General features: G+C 53.9%; 2 protein-coding genes across 29 annotated transcripts in view; one reads left to right on the top strand and one right to left on the bottom strand.

The window, feature by feature from the left end:
* SLC7A1 (solute carrier family 7 member 1) overlaps positions 1 to 6,372 on the top strand; it is a 79,143-nt gene extending 72,771 nt beyond the window's left edge. For all 16 annotated transcript variants that reach the window (XM_023621465.2, XM_023621462.2, XM_023621466.2 and 13 more), the window contains one exon: positions 1,159 to 6,372. In XM_023621465.2, the coding sequence (XP_023477233.1) occupies positions 1,159 to 1,262 (104 nt within the window). In that variant the 3' untranslated portion in view covers positions 1,263 to 6,372. The remainder of the gene's footprint in view (positions 1 to 1,158) is intronic.
* A 6,068-nt stretch (positions 6,373 to 12,440) lies between these two features.
* Positions 12,441 to 18,728, bottom strand: part of MTUS2 (microtubule associated scaffold protein 2) — a 559,486-nt gene continuing 553,198 nt past the window's right edge. For all 13 annotated transcript variants that reach the window (XM_070240202.1, XM_070240203.1, XM_070240201.1 and 10 more), the window contains 4 exons: positions 18,630 to 18,728; positions 17,412 to 17,531; positions 14,975 to 15,072; positions 12,441 to 13,051 (listed from right to left, as the gene is read on the bottom strand). In XM_070240202.1, the coding sequence (XP_070096303.1) occupies positions 12,838 to 13,051; positions 14,975 to 15,072; positions 17,412 to 17,531; positions 18,630 to 18,728 (531 nt within the window). In that variant the 3' untranslated portion in view covers positions 12,441 to 12,837. The remainder of the gene's footprint in view (positions 13,052 to 14,974; positions 15,073 to 17,411; positions 17,532 to 18,629) is intronic.

Here is an 18,728-nt window from a genome sequence, read left to right as displayed (position 1 = left end):
GCTGGCCCTGTGCGGGGCTGAGTGTGGCTCACCCCGTCTCTTGGCCTCTGGCATCTGGGGCAGGAGGTGATAGACTCAGGTTCCTTCCTCAGTGTCTGAGCCTGGGTGCTGATGCCCAGGGGACTGGCCTTGACCTTCACTGCTCAGTGTCACTGACAAGAGCAGTCCCCTCAGGACCGTGTTTCTGCCAAACCTCTCAGCCTGGGGAGGCAGCACGTGGGGCAGACGGCTACAGCCGCGTGATCTCCCTTCTCTGCAGGCCCCTCATTCTCTGCACGGTCCAGCCCATGTCTCAGTAGACAGACGGCTCCCCTGGAGCCTTTATGTGAGGGAGCTGGCTCAGGCTTCACAGCGGCACGTGCTCAGCCCCCTGTGGCCATCGCTTGAGATGTGGGTGGGGCGCTCGCTCTCCCCTGGAGGTGGAAGATACCTGCCTCTGAGCATCCCTGCTGTCAGCTCTAGGGTTCCAGGGCCTTAGGTTCTTTCCTGGCTTTGGTTGCCAAGTCCTTCCTCTAAGGCCTGCTCTGCTTGTGTCTCCTGCACGAGGTGGCCCCAGGCCCTGGGCTAACATTCCTGGGCGGGTAGTTAGCGGCACAGATCCCTGCCCCCACCACGGACCTTTGGAGCCCTCTGGACGCTGGAATGGCCTGAGTTCTTGTGTTCCGTACATTCTCGGGTGACTCGAAGGCTCTGACAGTCACTGTGTAGAGCAGCCCGTTGGGCCTGTACAGACAGCATGGGGACCCGCGGGTGCCCTTGCACCTGCTGGAGTCCCACCCCGGGAGGGACCAGCACGACTTCCTGAGTGTCTGTCCCATCCCCGTCCAGTGGCCATGTGGGTCCTCAACCAGGTGGTCAGTGGCTGGAGCTGAGGGACGGCTGCCCTCCCGGGCCCATGCCTGCTGCTGCCCCTGCTCGGAGCCGCTGTGGCCGAGGCTGTCTGGAGGGTGCACCTTTGCTGCGCCAGAGGCGAGCCTGGACCCTCCGCTGTCCCTCTGTGAGGAGCACACGTTTCTCCACATGTGCAGGGGAGGCCCCCAGGGCTCAGCTCGGCAGGCAGCGGGTCCAGGCTCCCCCCGCCTCGCGCCCCAGGCCGCCCTCTGCCTGTTTCCTCGGCCCGCGTTCTGTTCACGCCCGCTCTCTGCTCTCGGCCCACAGGCTTCACCATCTACTTTGGCTATGGTTTGTGGCACAGTGAGGAGGCGTCCCTGGGCGCTGACCAGGCAAGGACTCCTGATGGCAATTTGGACCACTGCAAGTGACACACGGCCCCGCCCCCCCGAGGTGGCAGCAGCCCTGAGGGACGCCCTCGGAGGACCCGGAAGCACCTTGCTCTTTCCACCAATGCGTCAGGACCCACTCACATCCAGAGAGCCCCAGTGCAGCGAAAGGTGCACCTACTTGAACTGCAACCTCAGCCCGCAGCTCACGGGTCCTGCCCAGACCTGCTCTGCGGTGGGCGCACTGGGCCCCGCTCACCTCCTACAGCTTCCTGGCCAGGGCTCCTTGGCTGTGGCTGGCCACTGTGTCTCCTAACTTCCCTCTGAACAAAGAACGTAGCTCCTCTCCTCACCAGCTCAGTGCCCGTGCTGCTGCGGCCTCAGACAGAACGGAGGCCGCCTTCTCCCGTTACCTCGGGAATCCAGGCCTCCTCCCCAGGGACTGTGCCGGTGTTGGAAATGTTGCATACTCCAAACTTTGAATAGCCATCTCCCCACTCAGCCCTAGACAGCCGGCCGTAGATGCAAGATGAGTGCCACCAAGCAGGCTGTCCCCAGCAGTCCCCCACCACAGCCAAAGGACAGCTGTTTACTTAAAAAGGAAAAACAAGACTGGTTTCCTTCTCTCCCTTCTGTCCTCTGAGTTGCTTCCAGAAGGGGTCATTAGGACTGTGACCCCTCCCTTCACTTTCCCTCCCAGGTAGGGGCTTTGCTCGGACACTGTGACAGACGCCAGCACCCCAGCACACTCGGGCAGCAGGCCTGAGGGCAGGGGGTTCCGTCACAGACTAGAAGAGGGGAGCACTATGTGGGAGCAAGGCGGAGGGGCTGGGAGGGCGGGCTCCCCTGCGCTGTGCACCGATCCGGGGCCTTCCGCAGCTGCACTCCCTCCAGGCCTGGGCCGTTCCTACTGCTTCTGGCATCTCTCTCTGCCAGCTGCGCATCCTGAGTAACTGGAACCTGACAACTGTATTTGTGTAAGACCCGCCTCAGATTAGCAGAGCTTACAACACCATTTCTTGCAAGTCTTTGCCATTCGCCAGATCCTGCCCTCTGATGCTAGTGGGTCCATTTCCTGGGTCTTGTAAGGTTCTCCAGGCAGGTGTCCGCTCGTTCTGAGGGGTCGGTGGCCAGTGCTCCCTGCCACTTCTGACCCCTGACGTGGTCTGTTTGGCCCCCCTCTTAGGTATAATCCAATCGAGTCCTCCTGTTAGTTGCTGTGAATCACTCCCCCAAATTAAGTTGACACTTAATGTTGACTTGGAAAACGACCAAATAATTACCCGATGCCATAGGTGTACTGTTCAGGGTATGGGGTCCACACATGAGACAGTTGGGGTCATATTGCTGTCCCTCTTGTGTATCTGTTGTCCAAATGCCGTGGGTTTGTGTATGACTTTGTAACCCTGCCCTGGACCTCCTGCCTCTGTAAGTCAGAGAGCCGTGGGGCCCATTTGGTGTCCCCATACACAGGGCACGCTCCCCTCCCGGGGCACTGGAGGACTCGTGCTGGGTTACACACTCCTTGTAGACGGAAGCCAGAGGAAGCCTTCCAGTTAGTGGGATGGAGGAGTCAGGGCCCTGCGCTGATGGGAGGGGCCAGGCACTTGGGACACCACAGAAAATGTAATGCTGCTTTCGAAGCTTAGTTTCTTTCCCATTTCTTCCCTCTCTGGCCTTTGACACAAATCTGGTAGAGAGAAGCCTGATAAATTGACCACACTTGTTTTTTCTCCCTGTGCACCAGAAAATTCGTGGAGAGAAATGCAAGGATTAGCAAAGCGGCCAAATGGCCAGGTTGGCCGGTGGCAGGCGGGCGGGCAGGCAGGCGGCCTGGGGCTCAGCCTTCGTTCTGAGGGCCTCATCGCCTCGCTGGAAGCTTTTTATTTTAAATACCATTTGTGAATGTTCCAGAGGGAGGATCCTAAGAGCCTAAAGCTTAGATTTCCAAAGAAAGGTATTTAAATTTATGTAGATTGGTGCTGTACAATATTTTGATAAATATTAATTTATTTTGTTGGGGTTTTGGTTGTCTCCTGTGTTCTTGGGGCCTGTTAGCTATTTGTTTGCTTGTTATTTTTCCACATGGGCAAAGAGAATTTGAGGGAAAGAGGGTGTCCAAGAAGGGTAGAGAGGATTTTGTTTTTTTTTTACTTTAACATCTCTTTTTGGCTGAAATTTCTGTGCAAGACAGTACCCCGCAGACTGTGTTTACACTTGCTATTTCAGCTGGCAGCATACAGCATTCTACACACTGAAAGGTGTTTCCCCTACAAGGCTCTGGGATAGAGAACATCCTGACAGATGTGAGTCTCTCCCTTCTCCCCTTCCTCCTCCCCACCCCTCCTCCTCCCCCTCCCCCTCCTCTCCCTTCCCCTCCCCCTCCTCTCCCTCCCTCCTCCTCCTCCTCCTCCCCCTCACTTAGCCCAGAGCTGGAAAGTGCTGCCCCAGAGGCTCAGGCCCCGTGAGGAGAGGCCCCCACCCCCGGCCACGGTGGAGCCTCCCCCAGGAAAGGACATCTGAGGTGACACAGACACGTGGTCACTGTGCTTTTATTGAGAATAGTGTTTGTACAGTTGCCAGGGGTTTTCCCTTCTGTGCATGAGGCAGTGATGTGAGGGGCGGTATCTTGGGTGAGCACTCGATCTTAATAGACTTTCTCATCACACCCCTCGTTCCTGCCTCTGAAATACACACACACACACACACACACACACACACACAGGCAAAAAGAAAACCCACCAGAAGTGCCCAACAGTTTCACATCTCTCAGCACCCCCCAAACAAGAATATGATTCTCCTGTGACGCTCAGATACTTGGCCAGTGTTTGCCTACATAGTCAGAAATCCCACATTTCCAGAGACACACCCTTTGGGAGTGGTGTCCACTTTTATTTGTGCCCCCATCCCAAATATTCCCACAGGAAAGACCCATTTGTGCTAAGTGAGTAGGTGCCTTCCTGCCCCTGGGGGCCCTGTCCTGCATGTTTGCGTGACCTGGTAGAAACACGGAGAAGCCAACAGCAGGGCCCCCAGGCCTCTGCCAAAGAGTAGGGGTGAAGGGGGTCTCCAGGGAAGCACCCAGGCCCTGGGGGCAGGTGAGACAGGCCTTGGGGGGACCTTGGGCGGGAGATTGGGCCTCTGTACACCCCCAGCCCCCAGCTGCTCAGACCCCCTCACCCCACCTTTGGGCCAGATTTGTTTTTCCAAACCAAGAGGGAGGAGTGGTTGAGCCATCTTTTCCAGGCCGCCTTGGAGACTGCAAAACATAGGTGTTGTCAGAACCCCTCACAGCTCCCCCACTTGGTTTTCCATTGACTCTCATCTGTCAGGCCATCAACCACCTGGTCCATGTGGCTGAGGCTGGGGTTGGACACCACGGGCCTCCCACCTCCTGTGTGTCCACAGGCTTCTCCGCCCACCCTGAGCTTCTGAGGCCCTGACACACTTCCTCCTTCACCTGTGGCACGCCTGTGTTCACACCTGGATAAGGCACTCGGCCTAGCTGGACTCGTGGCCAAGAGTGTGCTGCTATTCCCGAGTGGGGGTGGGGAGGGTGGTGGGAACTCGGGTTATACCGGATCTCCCCCAGCTCCACCACAGAGCAGCCTTCTGAGGTGACAAGGTTTTGCTGTCTCACAGCCTAACACTGGAGACAGAGCTATGAGTGAGGACAGGGTGGGAGGCTGGGTTCCTTGGGTGAGTGTGGGCGTGCCTTAGACCCCACCCTGACTACAGGTGAGCTCGTGGGCATTTTGGGGGCCTCACTGCTGGAGAAAACCTGCCTGGCCCTGTGCCAGGAGCCGTCTTTTCTTATTTGAATGTCCCGCTTTTATACGTCTAACAAGAGCCGATTGTTCTGTTGGCACCCAAGAGCCATCCCCATGAAGAGGAGTAGCGCGGGATCTTGGCGCCCGGCTCCATGACCGGTGTGTTGTAGGATGGATGGAGAGGTGTGTTTGTGGGCACATGCACGCTCTGCTGGGTGTACGTAGGTCCGTGATGCTTGTGTGCAGAACTGTTACAGAGTTTACTTCAGGTGGAACTAAATATATTTTATGTGTAATTGTTATGTATAATTTAAGACATATCTGTTTGCCATCGTAATGAGAGTATTGTATGTAAGGCTCCTTAGAGCGAGATGTACATTTTGTCAGACTCTTGCGGACTTTTTTTTGGTAATGAAATGCTTTATTGATCCAGTGGTGCAAGAAGCTACACTCCGTATCTCGTCATCATAGTTAGGATGCCTAATGGATTTTAAGGCAAAAAAATAGGTCAACTAAATTTCACAGTCGTCACTAGAACCCAGAGTCTTTCAGTGCCTGCTGCTTCACGGAGCAGCTGTGGTCTCTTTCAAGAGGGACGTGGTCCGGCCAGGGGACTCAGGGCACAGTCATCGTGGGGCCCTCCTGGATCCCCCTGTGTGTGTGTTGCACTGCGGCTGAAAGACCTCAGCTGTGAAGTTCGAATCGATTTTCTCAGGGTATGAGCGTGTCCAGCAGGGTCAGGAAACAGGGCTAGCAAGAAGCATTCAGACTTTGTTAATTTATTAACGAAGTATATGATACTGTGTTTCTTGATGACAAACTTTTTAAGTTTGGGACTTATTTTCCCATCTGAGAAGTTATATATTTAAAATAAGTTTCCTCCTTAAGTTGTGCCTTTCAGCGTCAGTGGGTTTAAGGAACACAAAGCGTGGTGATATCAATGAGGGTTGGTTTATTATCAAATCTGAACTAGTTGTGGTTTTTCCAGTGAACTTTTTCTTCTACTGACCAAGGAGCCATTATTAAGAGAATTGTGTTTTTTATTATGTAAATTGTATAATATTTTTTGCTTGTTTGATGTTCTATTTTTCTAATAGTTTTCTTATAGTTGCTTATAATTGTGATACTAGATTTAGATTCTGAAGCTAACTGCAAATCAGGTTGGTCTCTGCTGGTCCCTCCTGTTTTGTTTATTTTAAGGACAGGCATAGGTATCATCCATCGCCTTTAAAAAATGTGAAAGGCTGTGCTGTATCCCATTTTTGCTGAGAACACTGTACATTGACAACTTCCTACCATACTTTACATTGTAAAATCAAACTATTTTGTGGTACATTATCTCATGCTTCCGCAAATTCTAATAAATCCTGTCTGTGGCTTCAGTGTGTACAGTGCGATCTTAAGGATTCTAGCAGCTCCGGGCGGGGTCCTAAGCTTGGCAGTGCCCCACGGAGACTTCCAGATCCTGCTCTTTGCTTCCTTAGTATCTTCCTGCGTCCCCACAGCCAGATGTCGGATGTGCATTGCTTCCTCTCCCTCCAGCCATTTGGTGGAAACCTCATTCCGACCCTTAGCGGCTTAACAAGGGCGTCCCCGGAACCCTCGTTTAGGATCCCATGATGCTGTCTGCCCACCTTCCACTCCTCACTTGCCTTGGGTCTGGGCCCCAGGGGTCGTCCTGCCAGTCGAGCTTCAACGCATAAAGCTGCTCATTTGCTGCAGCACTTGGGTGTCAGGGCTCAAAACCTCCTCACACCACGAACCCCTTAGCCTTGCCCTTCCCTCCACACCGACGCTCCTTAGGGAGGATGGGGTACGTGCAGGCAGGGAGGGGGTGGCGGAAGGATTGGAGCTGTTCCGGTGGTAATTCTTGACCTCATTCTCCCATCCCTCCTTGGGAAAGGAAGCATTTTCGTGCACAGGAGGCAGATTCAGTCAAGTGGGCCTTAATTCTCAGACACTAAGACGCAGTGACTGAGTGGTCATGCTGGAAGATCTGTTCCCGGACGATAGGCCTCACCTTTGCGTTCTCAGGGGGCAGACCGCGCTGGAGGAGGACACCGGGCCTAGAGAGAAGGGCGGGCGAGCTGCTGCCGCCCGGCTCCGCGCCAGATCGAGCGTCAGGAATACGTTAGGAGAAGCTGCACGCGAGCGCGCCACACACCTCTCAGTCGTCGACCACACAGTAAACCAGACCACGGAGCTCGGACGGAGCGCAAGCACCCCCACCCCGCAGCCAGGGGTGTGCAGCGCGGGCAGGCAGGGGTCCTCTTTGCCGCCCCCAGTGCGATTTCTCCGTTAGAGGGTCCGCTGACAACTTGCAGGTGCCAGCGGGCCCAGCCCCTGGCTTACAAAACGGGCCGGCTCCATAAAGCGTCCCAGAGTGGCCAGTGGAGTCCCGGAACCGGGAAATGCCTCTGGGGGCCGGGCTCGTCCCGGTTCTCAGCCTCTGGCGGTGAGAAGCCGCCGCGGCCGAGCGCGAGGTGGAGCCCTTTCCGCAGCGCCACACCGCCACCTAGTGGCCGGCGCGGTGCCCGCGGGGGTGGGGGGATGCGCAGCCCGACGAGTCCCCAGCAGGGGTCCAGCAGTTTCTTAGCAACCCTGACCCGGCTCCTCAAGCCTGGGAACAGCGACTCCAGCCTAGAAACCTGAGGGAGAGTCACCTGGAGCGACTTTTCCCTCGCACGGGTTGGTTATGAAACGCTTCTGGTGAATCCAAAGCTGCTGCCAAACAGCGTGGCACTCCCAGCCCGGAGGAGTCCTGTGGGACCTCTCCCCAGGCCGCAGCCCGGGGGCCTGCTGCCCTCCAGGTCCGGCCCTCCAGCCTAGCCTTGCTCGGCCAGCGACAGGGCTGGGCACGGTTGGAACACCAACTATGGATAACCCTGTCTACCCCTCTCCAAAAGGGAACAGCTTAATTTTACCAAACTAAGCCCGTCCACCAACCCATAAATACAGCCGTTAGAAAAAATCTGCAGTGTGAGAAACCACTTAGGGAATAAAACAGGCAGTGCTTCTGCTAATGAAGCGAGCCCTTTGGCCTACTTCTCAACACCGTCAGCAGCTAATCCCAGGGGATTCCGGACTAAGTCAGAGAGGGGAGAGGCTGTGCAGGTTGGACTTTCCCGTGGATCCTTTAAATTTCCACTCCTTAAAATAATGAAGTCCCTTACTGAGTGCCTCCTTAGACACCAGTGCTCTTGCGGTGCACGAGAGAGAGGGGACTGCACAGGTCTCCCGCTACACTAATTTGGGCGCAGTTAGAACGAGAACCCGCTCAGCACGCAGCAGCAGCAGTAGCTGCGCCCCGGGTGCCAGGCGGGGCGCGCTGGAGGGGCCCTCAGGCATGCGCAGTTGGGGTGGCCCCCCCGCTTGGGGCTGCCGCATCCGAGCCCCGCTCCTTGCTGGCGCTAGAAAAATCTTGTAGACTTGGTGAGCGATGCAAGTAAGTCTGCATCTCCTGGGCACATCTTCCCTCCATGCTGGGGGTGGGGAACAGAGCTTGGTGTTCAGAAACCCCAGGCATCCTGTTTTTGTGTATTTTTAAAAGAGGTTTGAGAGAAGCAGACTGGTTTGTAAAAAAAGGTAATTTAGCAAACTTAAGTAAACTAACTCCCTGTCTTAACCCAGAACAGAACCAGCTTTGGTGGTGTTTTTGTGCTTGTTTAACCTTTGACCCAGACTCCAGTAGGCAGGCACCTGCCTCTCGATGGTCACGGCTGGGACGCCAGGGTGCAGTCCCAGAGTCGTTGCTTGAAGTCCATACACTGACGCAGGGCGGGGGGCAACAGCTGTGATAACGGCCTCTGACTCCAATAGCAGATGGGAAGGGCCTGGCTTCTCGGCGTTAGCTCAGCTTAACTCCTCTGTCACTCCCTTCTGGCTGAGATGATCCACGTCTCCATGCAGCCAGAGCTGGGCTGTGCAAGGGTCCTGGGCACCGAGGACGTGCCTGAATGATTGACTTCAAAGGTCTCCTCTGCCTGCTGCAAAGTAGCTGTCGGAGGGGACGCAGCTCTCTGTGGAAGGCGGCGCTAACCTCTATCCTACACATGCCGGGGGGCGAGTTCCCAGTCGGCTCCTTTGTGAAGGGGAGATGCTGATGTGTGCCTTGTCTACTCACACGTGGGGACAAGGACAATGGAAGATGGTTATTGTAAAAGTGGAGGGCACAAGACACCCCACAAGACACAACAGGTTGGGATGTGTTGACAAGTAAATCATTAATAAATAGGTACCCGCCATCAGTAACGGAAGCGTGAGTGATCCAGAGGGGATCCTGTGGGGTTCCTTGCAGGTCCGGAAGTGGCTCTAGGTGACTTATCATCTGTGAAGGGTCCCTTGTTCCTCAACTGTTCAGGAGGGCAGATTGCTGAGGTCTCCCTAAAGTAGCTGTCACTCTCGTATGCCCTGCAAAACCACCACAGGCAGCTGGCCAACCTAGGGGTCCCCCTTGAGACTCCCAAGCACAGGCAGGCGCCTGTAGGACCCTTCAGCGTCAGGCTGGCCAAACCGGCTGCAGCCCATCCTGAGGGCGGCGGGTGGCGGGAGCAAATGCTTTCAGGTTGAAAGGAGTGTCCTGGCTGCACACAGGGTGTTAGGGAGAGCCACAGAGCTTCCCAGGGCCGTGTCCCCCTGTCGGCTGGAGAAAGCTCATAAGGAATGAACTGCGGTGACCATGGACACCACACCAGGAGGGCCTGTTCCCTGCCGCTCTGAGAGCTCTGCAATGACCCAGAGAGAAAGTGACAGGATTGAGGACAGATGGAGCTCTCCCTGGAGTAGAAACAGAGGGCGAGGTCTGAATTTGAAAGCCATGGTGAGGGGACTGTACTCAATCTTTTGTACCCTTTTTCCAATCGACTCCACCCCGCGCCTTCCCCAAAAGACGGCCTTGCAGAGCAGAGCTCCAAGGTCCCCAAAGTCAGGGTGGGCTGCTGCAGACCCCAGGCTGGAAAGGTAGGTGTGGGGACTTGGGACCTGCCGAGTAGGGGGAGAGGGGGTTTCCAGACTCAGTGACAATCACCTGACCCTGACACACACAGAAAAGGAACCCAGCCTGCAGAAACCTCCCTGCCTCGGATCCCCAGGCTGAACTTCCTGAAGCCCGAGAGGGCCAGGCCGACAGTCACAGCGAGTGCATAGCACAGAAGGTCCCTCAAGTCAGTTTTAATATGCTTCAAACACAAATACGCAACACAGAAACCGCACGGGTCGGAAAAGGAATGTGCGACCCCATTCAAATAACCACCGAGTGTGCAGCCCTCCAGCCCCCACCTGCCGCCCACCCTGACACCCAGTCAGAACCTGGTGCCACTGTGTGGTGGGCTAGGGGCAGAGGCAGGCCACTGGCATGTCTCCCAAACACCAAGAGGTTGGTGAGGTTTGGTGGGTGTGCATGAGGCCGGCGGGGAGGCTGCAGCATCTGCGTGGAGACAGCTCCTGCCTGGAGGAGGACGACAGGGAGACTTCATGTGGAGGGAGGTCCAAGTGCTAGTGGGGCTGGGGGGTGGAGTCGGGAGGAGGGGGCACCGCGGCTGCCACCCCACTTGTTTCAGGACAGGAGCCAAACGTGATGGGTGTCCATGATGAAGAAACGAAGCCAGGGCAATGTAGGAATTAGCTCAAGTACCCAAGCTCAGGGCTGGTTAGGGCAAAGCTCGAGTCACCTAGTGAAGGGTTACTTAGTTTTAACACTGCTATGACTTTGACTGCAACAGGCTAACACACCGAACCACACTGGAACATAACACTGAGTCTGTATTGCTGTGGAACTGCATTCAGCACGTGCCGTTGTGGAAGCAGTTCCTAATTCGGAGAGCTGAGCTTCACCGAACGTGTGTTTGCAGGTGGTGCCTGCTGAAAGAATAAATAATTGTGTATTTAGTCAACGTGGCATGATCTACTGGAATGGAATGCCCAACTCAATATCACAGCATCATGCAGAGCCACTAAAGGAACAAAGAAATGTTTCTTCAATGTGCATCGACTGTGTGTGTCCCCAAGATGGGCAAAGACTCTAGGAGGTTTGCTAGAAATGAGATGTACCTGAGGCCAGGAAGCCCAGCTATGACCCACACAAGGAGCACAGACCAGGTGTGTCTTCATGCCGGCCACATATGCACCCAGCAGGCTGGGCCCTGGGCAAGCCGACCCCTTACCTAGGGCCATTTCTTCCCTGCTCCAAGGCTCTGGCCCAGGGAGCATTTCTGCATGAGTCCACTCGCCTTGGGCATGCTCAAAAACAGCCCCGTGCTCAGGACAATTTCGAGGTGCCTTACGGAGAAAAGTGCAGGGTCTTTGTCACAAACAGGAAACAAAGACATATTATCATCACCATATCAACTGTTAAATCTACTTCTTTCTTTTGTGTGTCATGCTCCTAATCTTCCACAGCACTACGGATTACCTCTCACCTTCTAATTCTACCATTTCAGAGACAAAGGCCAGTCCAGTAGCCAGTGACCGCTGGCTGGCTGTTTCATTGGGCTCCTCTGTTTGGAAGACCCTCCTGGGCCTAGGATGGGACCACTGTCAGCTGTGGCATTGCTTGACGATCCAGGAGAAAATACACTTGCGTTTCTGGGAGGTCACGGGATGATCTCACACAGCTTGAAACTGATCCCCATGACCTAAGAGTTGGTTTTCTGGAAGCCCCTGTTAGAACCCCTGAGCCATCTCAATGTACAGTGATGGGGTTGCGTTATAGAACCAAACTGAAGGGGGGATTGCCTATGACATGGAGGCCAGAGGGTCATATTTTGGTGGGTTGACCATTTACAGTATCACAACAGAGCAAATCAAATGAAAAGCCAGAGTATGCTTTCCTACTCCGTGCTTGGTCAAAGGAGACCCTATCAGCAGTTTTCCTTCTGGAGGACGGAGTGCGAATGGCCTTGGCCAACTCCAAGGTCATTCTCACTCTCACTCTAGAAGGTCATGCTCTTCCATATTTTTCCGAGGGTGCAACAGCTTAATGACAGATTCCAAGACGCCGTTTAGGAGAAAAGTAAAGCTTGTGTTTACAGGACTATAGATGATTCACTGTCACGAGTGACACTGCAAAAGTGCTGAACCCCTCGGGTTTCCTACTGCTGTCCCTTACTCACTCACGACAGGAGTGTTCGTGATCAAAACCTGCGAATGGAATAATAGTGACCTCAGGTCAGGTTGACTAAGAAGCTGATTGTTTCAAAGGCAGTTACCGTCCACAAATCGCTGGTGTTTGCGTGAAAGAGAGTACCACTTGGTGGCAGGCTGAAAGGCGCTTCTTCTCTGTAGCTTTTTTTTTTTCCTTTTTCTATTTTGGGTAGAAATATTCCTGGGAAGCTAGATAGAAATGCATTCTCATTTCCCAATAATTCTTAGGCACAAGTTAGAAAACTGCTGACCTTCACCAAAATATGTCAGCACTTCCATGTTATAAAAAATGCAATTCAGAACCGCCACATGTGTATATACGTATATCTAAATATACACACATATTGGTGCAGTACACAATGATTATTCAATGTATATTCAAAACTGAGCTATTTGTAACTAACCTGAAATTCTGCAGTGAAAGTTCATCGCTCAAGAACAATTGGAGTTTCTTTCTTTCTTTGTTTTGGCTCTAACTACGGTCAAACGTTTGTACACCAGACACTACCGTTTACACTTTCCTAAGTGCCAATACCAGGACAGTCTTACACGGGGATCAGGAGAGGACTCCGCCTAGGATGCAGCTATGCAACTACTGAGCATGCGCGCAGGGCCAGCCAGCGGGGGCCGGCCGCGGCCAACACTCCCTGGAGGTGGAAGCGCTCGGAGGACAGGGAGCCGCAGCTCCCGGAGGCCGCGTGGTGGCGTCATCTGGGCGTCGTGCTGACTCTGGCGGGAGAGGAGGGCCCGGAGGAGGAGCCGCGGTAAACGGGAGAGGTGGGGGACAGTTTAACTGGGCTGGTTGGGTCCCCAGTTTGGAGCTTCCAAAGTAGCTCCTCGTTGGTTCGGCTCAGTCTCTTCTTCTCCTGGGTTTCTTTCTCAACGTATTCCTGGAGATTAGCATTTTCCTCCGACAGCTGTCTGCATGGGGAGAAGAAGAAACCGTCGTCACGTGGCAATCATGCTGGAAGGTGCTTAACTTGAGCCTCGCCAGACTAATGGGTGCCGGGCCAAGGGAGGAGGTGGCGGATGCCTGCGGGGAGAACCTCCACCACCCCCACCGACAGCCTGGGCTTTCCACGGCGGGACAGGCTTTCTCCCTGGGCGGGACAGGATTTCCCCTGTCCTGAGACACCTCCGTCCCAGAGCCTCTCCACCAACACCTAATCTGCTCACAGAGCCTCTGCCCCAGTCAGGGCAGGTGCTGGTTGTCCAGTGGACAGAGCAAGAGCCAAAGACTAAAGAGGAAGGAAGGGAAGTGGAGGGCTGGTGTGGGTATGCCGACCAGGGAGGCTCAGAGACAGTGGCAACCGACAATATGGCAGCACAGGGCCAGGGCTGTCAGCCGCAGGACCCCTCCTGGTCTCCCTGGCCCTGGCTTGGCCTCCCCGTGACAGCAGTCACCTTCCCTCTTAAGTGCTGGTCTGTGCCTCTGGCCCCAGCTAGACGCAGCCCTAGAGGGCAGGGGCCAGAGCATTCATCTTTGAACGCCCGGCATCCAGCCTGTGGCCCAGTGCATAACAGATGCTCAGTTAATGTGTGTTGCTAACGGATCCTAAATGAAAGCTGAATCGATGCATTTTGTCTTCTGTCATGAAGCTCGAATTGCTTGTTTTGTTGCATTTTTTAAAAAGACAGCACCTTTCAGGAACTGACAAGGTGAAGCACACATGCATTTTGTAGCTGGACAGACCGAGGACCAGAAGTTGCCCTGCTGGGGTAAGGCTTGGACTCGCTCTTTGGACCAGGGTGCCTTTGCAGATCTCCTGGAGGCGTGTGCTGCTCCGCTCGGACAGAGGCTTGTCCTGCCTCTCGGGCTGTGTCTGCGGTGGAGGCCTGCTGCCCGCAGAGAGCAGGGGGACAGACCTCCTGACCCAGCACATCTCTCCTGTGTGCCTCTGGGTGGGAATGAAATGCCAGCACCAGGAGCTCAGTTGTGGAGGCAATGTGTGTGTGAGAATGTGTACAAGTGTGAGTATGTGTGAACCTGTGAGAGCGAGAGAGTGCATGGGAGTATGTGTGCTGTGCCGTGAGTACATGTGAGTGTGTGACTGAGCGTGAGCAGGTGTTTGAGTGTGCATGCATGCACAGGGTGACACATGTGGTTGAGGGCTCTGGCACGGGTCTCCGGGAGATGGCTCCCCCCGCATGGATGAACTAACCTCAGCTGGCTGATGGGGCCCCCACCCTGCTCCCCCGCCCTCTGACAGCAGAGGGAGTGCCTCACGCTGTTCCTAGGAAGATGGGGCACCTCAGATTGGGGTCCTGCAGGGAGAGGCAGGACCGAGCTGGAAAGGCTGTCACTCAGGAGCAGCTGCATTCGGCTGCACAGCCTGCTCTGGTATGTTCCCTCCCTGCTGTCCTCTAGCCAGGCCAGCTCTTCTCTGCCACCGCCAGGCTGACTCAGGACGGCAGCTCAGCAGCCCAAGGCCCTAAGCAGGTCTGCACCGCTGAGCTCATGGAGCTTGGGGTCGGCTCACCCTGAGGTTCTCTTCTGCCTGGGAACACCCAGCTCGCACCCCTCGCCAAAATCTCCTCCAGAAGTAAACTCCGCCATGTCCCGCTGTGGCGGAGGCCCCACCACCTGCTTTGGCTGATTTCCCCCGTTTCTCCCAAGGTGGGCCGCTGATGGGCCGAGCCAGGGCACCGCCGGGCACTCGGAATGCTGTGCTTCGTTCTTCCCTTCAGGCAGGAAATGCCAAGAGCCTGTGGGGAAGCCTCACAGCTCTGAGGAGTGAGGGACAGTGGACATTGGACAAAAACAGAGCCTCAAAGAAGCTCAAGGGCCAAGCGTCTCTGTGGGTGACACATGCTGTGTAAGCTAAGACCCCCAGGTCCACCTACCTCGTGACAACGGTGTTCTGGTCGATCCTCGCTTTGAGGTCTTCATTCTGCTGCTGGAGAACTTGGATCTTTTCTTCGAGGATAATGTTCTTTTCCGCCTATAAAGGATGCGGTGTTAAGAGGTTCTCACAAGGCCACATGGCAGGTGGAAGCCCAGTGCCCTTGGCTTTTGGGCTTTGGAGGGTTATCAAGAACAGTGTTTTGCAGACTGCAGTTTGCAATGCATTAGTGGGGTATAAAATCAGATTATACGGACGTGCCCAGCATTTCTTTTCTAAACAAAATAAAACAATAGAAAATACCCAAGTGCACTATATGTAGTAAAAGTAAGTACTGTTATACATATTTTAAACATTTTCTCTTATATATATATTATGTATGTGTGTACGCATTAGATTCCCGTGTAGAATATATTTCTTATAATGAGTATTCCCAGGCCTTTGCCATTGTCAGACATAAGCTGTGAATACCAACCAGGACCTAGTTTGGCTAATGGGTCCCATGGTTCTTCCCAAAGGGTGAACCACATGGCCCTCGCCCATGTGCATGTGCTATATGACATTCTGAATTAGTGGAGGGATGGGAATATAAATAATGTGGACACACTTTTTTCTTCTGAGGCTGTGGGCAGCCAGGAACACAAAGCTTAGGACCAACTTGGCACATTTTCAGAAAATAACATCATCCACAGTTATTTTTCCCCTGCAATTTATGCCACTCTCTCTGTCAGTGTGTCCCCCAGGGCCTGAGACCCAGCAGAAGTACAGTTCCATTCTAAGATGAACTTAGAAACAAATTATGTTTTGAAAGAATGTGACAAATTCACTGTTAGGGTAGTTAATCTTTAAAGAAAACTGTCACCTCTCCATGAATGAGGCTGAGGAATCAGAGCCAAAGGACTGGCCTCTCTCCCTGCTCTTCAGCAAGGCACTTCACCCCACCCCTGGTCTTTGCTCCCAATAAATGGGAAGTGATTCAATCAGTTCTTTTTTTTTCTGGCCTGGAAAGGTTTCTGGAATGAGAAGTCACGCTCCCTGCAGAATGCCTGGGACATGGCTTAAAACAGCCCAATAAACCGAGAGGCTTGTGGGTGACGACAACTAAACGCGGATGGCCCAGCCTGGAGGAGGAGGGCTGTGATCCCCATGTTGGCCCGGCTGCACGGCAGGGCCGGGAGGGGCAGGGCTCTGTCTGTGAGCCCCCACCACCCTTAGCTCTGGCCTTGCTGGGGAGCTTTGAGTGGCCAACATTCCCAGGATGCTGGTAAGAGACACACACTGGTCTGCCCCGATCCTAACTGATAGGCACTCGTGCAGCAAGAGATGTCCACAAAAAAGGGACAGTGCTAGATAAAGAGAGGGGACATGGCGGCTGAATGCAACATGTGGTCCTAGATCAGCTCCTGGTTTGGATAAACCAGCTTCAAGACATTTCAGAGACAAATGGAGAACTTTAAAAGTTAGATGAGACGATCAGTTACTGAGATGGTAAGTTGAAGATTCGGTAACTGAAAGAAAGCAGACTACGAGACACTTGTACGTGTTAGGGGGAGGGGTCTGGGGTGTGTACATTTATACAGAGGAGAAGTTCTGGAAAGTGTTCATAGTGGTAGAAATATATTTTAATTTTCTTATTTTTGTTTATCTTATATTTTCCTGTAATGCATATATTTTCCTTTTATAGTATCAAAAGTTTATTTTAAATAATAGAAAAAGAATCTGAGACTCTTGGGCCAACTTCCACATCAAGAGGGTACCCCGTTGGAAGCAGGCTCTCTGCTCCTAACTTGGGACGCCCGTCTTGGCTCTGGCCCTTACACCTGCAGGGTAGGGGCAGGAACTCTGCGCTGCTCTGCTCCCTCAAATGGAGCCTCTGCTAGCACTGTGGGAGCCAGGCTGGAGGTGAGGCAGAGTGTGGTGAGAGCAGGGACTTGGAGCCCTGGGCAGGGGCTCCTGCTGGGCTCGGCCACCACCGGCTCTGGCGAGAAGTGCCCTCTCCCCAGCCTGCATCTTGCATCTGTAAAAGGAGGCTCCTGACAGCACCTGCTCAGTGGCCTGCTGTCGGAGCTAAAGAACACATGGAACATGCTGAGCGCAGCGCCTGGCACACGTCAGCAATGCTCCATCGGTGCTGGCCTGCCACATCTCCCCAGGGAAGAGTGAGGAACTAGCACTTCAGAGCTGGATAGGGGATGGAGGCAGGCAGTCAGCAGGGCTCCAGAGTTGTACAAAATGAGGCCACCTCTGGGATCCTTATCAGAACACCTGGCTTCCTAAGGAAGGCCTGGAGACTCGGCAATGGTATTTTCTGCTCTGGTGTAAGCGATGGACAGGTAAGGGGCCCACCACCTGAAAGGTGTTAACAGTGACATCCATGATGACAATAAGGAACATCACATAGGTTATTGGGGTCCTCCCAAGGAAACAGGCCGACTCACCAGCTTTTCCAGCTCGATAATCTTCTTTTCCTGCTGGTGTATTTGCTGATTCTTCATCTCTAACACCTGCTTCAGACTCTTCATGTCTTCTTCCAAGTGCTGATAGGGAGCCAACGCAATCTACAGTGACAGCGAGCACCGAGCTTGTCACCAGGGGGCTCGGCAAAGCCCCTCATTCACCGGTGTCATGAATTCAGCTAAATCTAGGCTCTTCTAACAAGCCTCCCAATAGGCACTGGAGGACGAGAGCATGAGAGCACGAGGGAGCGGGAGCATGCTCATGGCCTTCCCTGATGAAGATGCCCACTGGGAACACTACTAAGAATCCAGCTCCCTGGGGAGCAGGAAAGATAAAGCCATCGTTCATTGAAAAGTCTGGGTGCTGGAGCGGCTGGACACTCCCAGCCCATCCCCAAAAGGGAACTTATGGGGTAAAAAGAGTAAATTCAATGTTGGCTTTTAACATTCAGCCAGACTCCTTGATTCAACAGACAGGTGGGGATTTATAGGACCTCAGGACCTCCCCACCCTCTGCTAAGATAGGAAATGAGCAAGTGGCTTAAAAAGCAGAAAAGGCATTTAGAAAAAGAAATGTTAGGGAAAGATCGCCAGATGCAACAAATAAAACTATAGGACATTCAGTTAAGTTTGAATTTCAGATAAACATCTTTTTTTTCTAGTGTAGGTATTGCACGGGGCACACTTACACTAAAAAACTCATTTCTCTGTAATTCAAATTTAGGTAGGTGTCATGTATTCTATCTGGCAACCCTATATCAGAGGGAAGGAATTTTGCCAGTTTTTCTGGAAAAAACTCCCCTCAACCTGCCAACTCATGCCTTAGTGGTGCCTCCCTGTGGAACCCGAGTTGTGAGAGAACAGGATGGAGGGGTGGTCCCGGCCCAGGGGGAGGGCTGCCAGGCCATCCTTATCACAGGAGCTCAGGGACAGTGGCTGGGGAGTGGTGTGGCATGTGGCAAGAATAATGTTTAGAGGGAGAAACCGACAGCTGTCCCTGGTCTCAGGAGAGAGGCGCTGACAGGAACATGTGAAATCCCAGGGACATCCTGACCAGCTGTCACTCGGCAGCAGATCAACGCAGAGCCCCGTCTTTAGGGGAGACTGCTGGGGAAGCCGCGTCGCTTCCTGGGGCGAGGTGCAGCAGAGCGGCCTCCTGAGGGCCCTGGGGGTGCTGGGAGCCCTGGAAAGCATGACTACCTCCAGCTGCTCTTCAGTGTTTTTCCTCAAAGCCTCCTCGAAGCGTCTGGCTCGGTCCCGCAGAGACTGGCTCTGGAAGGTCAGTGTGTCCACCTGGTC

This window comes from Equus caballus, chromosome 17 (assembly GCF_041296265.1).
Source record: "Equus caballus isolate H_3958 breed thoroughbred chromosome 17, TB-T2T, whole genome shotgun sequence".
NCBI classification, from domain to species: domain Eukaryota; kingdom Metazoa; phylum Chordata; class Mammalia; order Perissodactyla; family Equidae; genus Equus; species Equus caballus.
Note: the sequence above shows the minus strand (reverse complement) of the source record. Positions and strands in the feature narration are given on the sequence as shown.